This window comes from Hipposideros armiger, unplaced genomic scaffold (genome assembly GCF_001890085.2).
Source record: "Hipposideros armiger isolate ML-2016 unplaced genomic scaffold, ASM189008v1 scaffold_725, whole genome shotgun sequence".
Classification (NCBI taxonomy): domain Eukaryota; kingdom Metazoa; phylum Chordata; class Mammalia; order Chiroptera; family Hipposideridae; genus Hipposideros; species Hipposideros armiger.
Window position 1 is genome coordinate 479115 of NW_017732075.1, and position 1629 is coordinate 480743.

The 1629-nt window shown below is 42.8% G+C and overlaps 2 protein-coding genes across 2 annotated transcripts in view; one reads left to right on the top strand and one right to left on the bottom strand.

Moving 5' to 3' along the window:
• Window positions 1-1629, bottom strand: part of SLC36A1 (solute carrier family 36 member 1) — a 149240-nt gene that overhangs the window by 36271 nt on the left and 111340 nt on the right. The window lies entirely within an intron of this gene.
• Window positions 1-1629, top strand: part of FAT2 (FAT atypical cadherin 2) — a 93621-nt gene that overhangs the window by 35076 nt on the left and 56916 nt on the right. The window contains exon 7 of the mRNA XM_019627226.1: window positions 1025-1164. Within this exon, the coding sequence (XP_019482771.1) occupies window positions 1025-1164 (140 nt within the window). The remainder of the gene's footprint in view (window positions 1-1024; window positions 1165-1629) is intronic.

Sequence of the window (1629 nt, forward strand, 5' to 3'; positions counted from 1 at the left end):
GGTAAAGATGTACTTGCATGTATGGGGGTGGATGCTCGGATGCATGCTGACAGTTCCCTTTTCCTTGATGGACCGGGTGTACTGATGCTCCTAATATTATCCATGAGATGAGTTGTGACATTTCACAGCCTGCCAGACATTTCACAGTACCTTCCATAAAGGATATCTGGGAGTGATGAAAGAGATGGGATAGCTGCCAAGAAAACTGCAACCTTGGACTTGCCAGTTATGTAGGGCACAAAATTTGAGGAGGACTCACTCTCAGGGTCTTGTGCCTGGGCTTTGATGACCCTGAGAGTGGGCACCTCCTTAAATGTATGCCCTACATGCCTCACTTGCCTCACTCTAGTCCAAGCCCTGGTCCTACCCAATTCTCTCATCTTACACCTGAGGTCTGCAGAGGAAGAGAGACATGCTCACCATCATATAGCTCTTTATGATGGAACTCCAAGTTCGGGGTTATTATGTGTTAGCTTATCATCCTCTGGGCATATTAATGTATATTAAAGGCTCTGAGAAGTGCTGCAGCAAAGAAAACTTTAACTCCATTTAAATCAGTGCTGCCTAAATTTGCTTGACCGTAGATGGTTTTCCCCCTGTATAACATGTTAACATCTTGAGAATCTAATATTCTCTGAGACATAATTTGGAAAATACTGTTTCTCTGTTTATTTCTGCTTTTCTCCTAAAGTGGAATTATCCATTAAAATAGCTAAGCCAAATAATCAAGAATTAATAAACTTATTTTTTTTTTAAAANCACTTGGATTTTGATAATAACTTAACAAGATAAATTACAGCTTTTTGGACTCCTGGGAGATAAATTTCAGCCTGTCACCCAGATATCATCCAGTTTCTGAACAGTCTTAGAATCCCTGATTCAGGTTCTCCCTTGAATGCCCACAGACCCTCCAACCAAGGCTGGCATCTCCCACCACCTCCTATAAATCTGCCCGCCAAATCCCATGGTGTAGTCCTGCTAAGTCACTGAGGTTGTGTGTGCTTCCCCTCAACTTGCACTCCAGGTGGGGACAAGGACATGGACTTCGACATTGAGAAGACCACGGGCAGCATCATCATTGCCAAGCCTCTCGATACGAGGAGGAGGTCGAGTTATAATTTGACCGTGGAGGTGACCGATGGGTCCCACACCATTGCCACCCAGGTTAGAGGCCTCAACTGGGGACCCCCAAAGTGAGAGAAGATGGAAGGCCACCTTGGTTGGGATGAGGCTACAAAAGGCTTTTTGTGAATATGGTGTGCTTAGAGAATTAGAATCTTATCTAAATCCCAGTCTTATCTGGTCCACTCTCTGCTTCTGTAATCTTAAGAGGATTCTTGTTCCCACTGCGGATCTCTGTGCAATAAGGGGCTTTGTCCAAATTAGCGGTTTTCAGTTAAAGATGGAGCTCCATAGGCACTACCATGGGTTTGAGGAGTGATGGTCATGTAAGTGGGGATTGGATTCCTACTCTGGCTTCAGAGTTTTATCTATTTCATATATATTGGGATTTCACACAAAACTGCATTTGAAAAGGTCCTTTAACAAAAATTTTGGTTTTGAAAACCACTAGACTGTATATTATCTGAAAGCTTTGTGATTTTGACATTTTATCATTCATTCAACAAA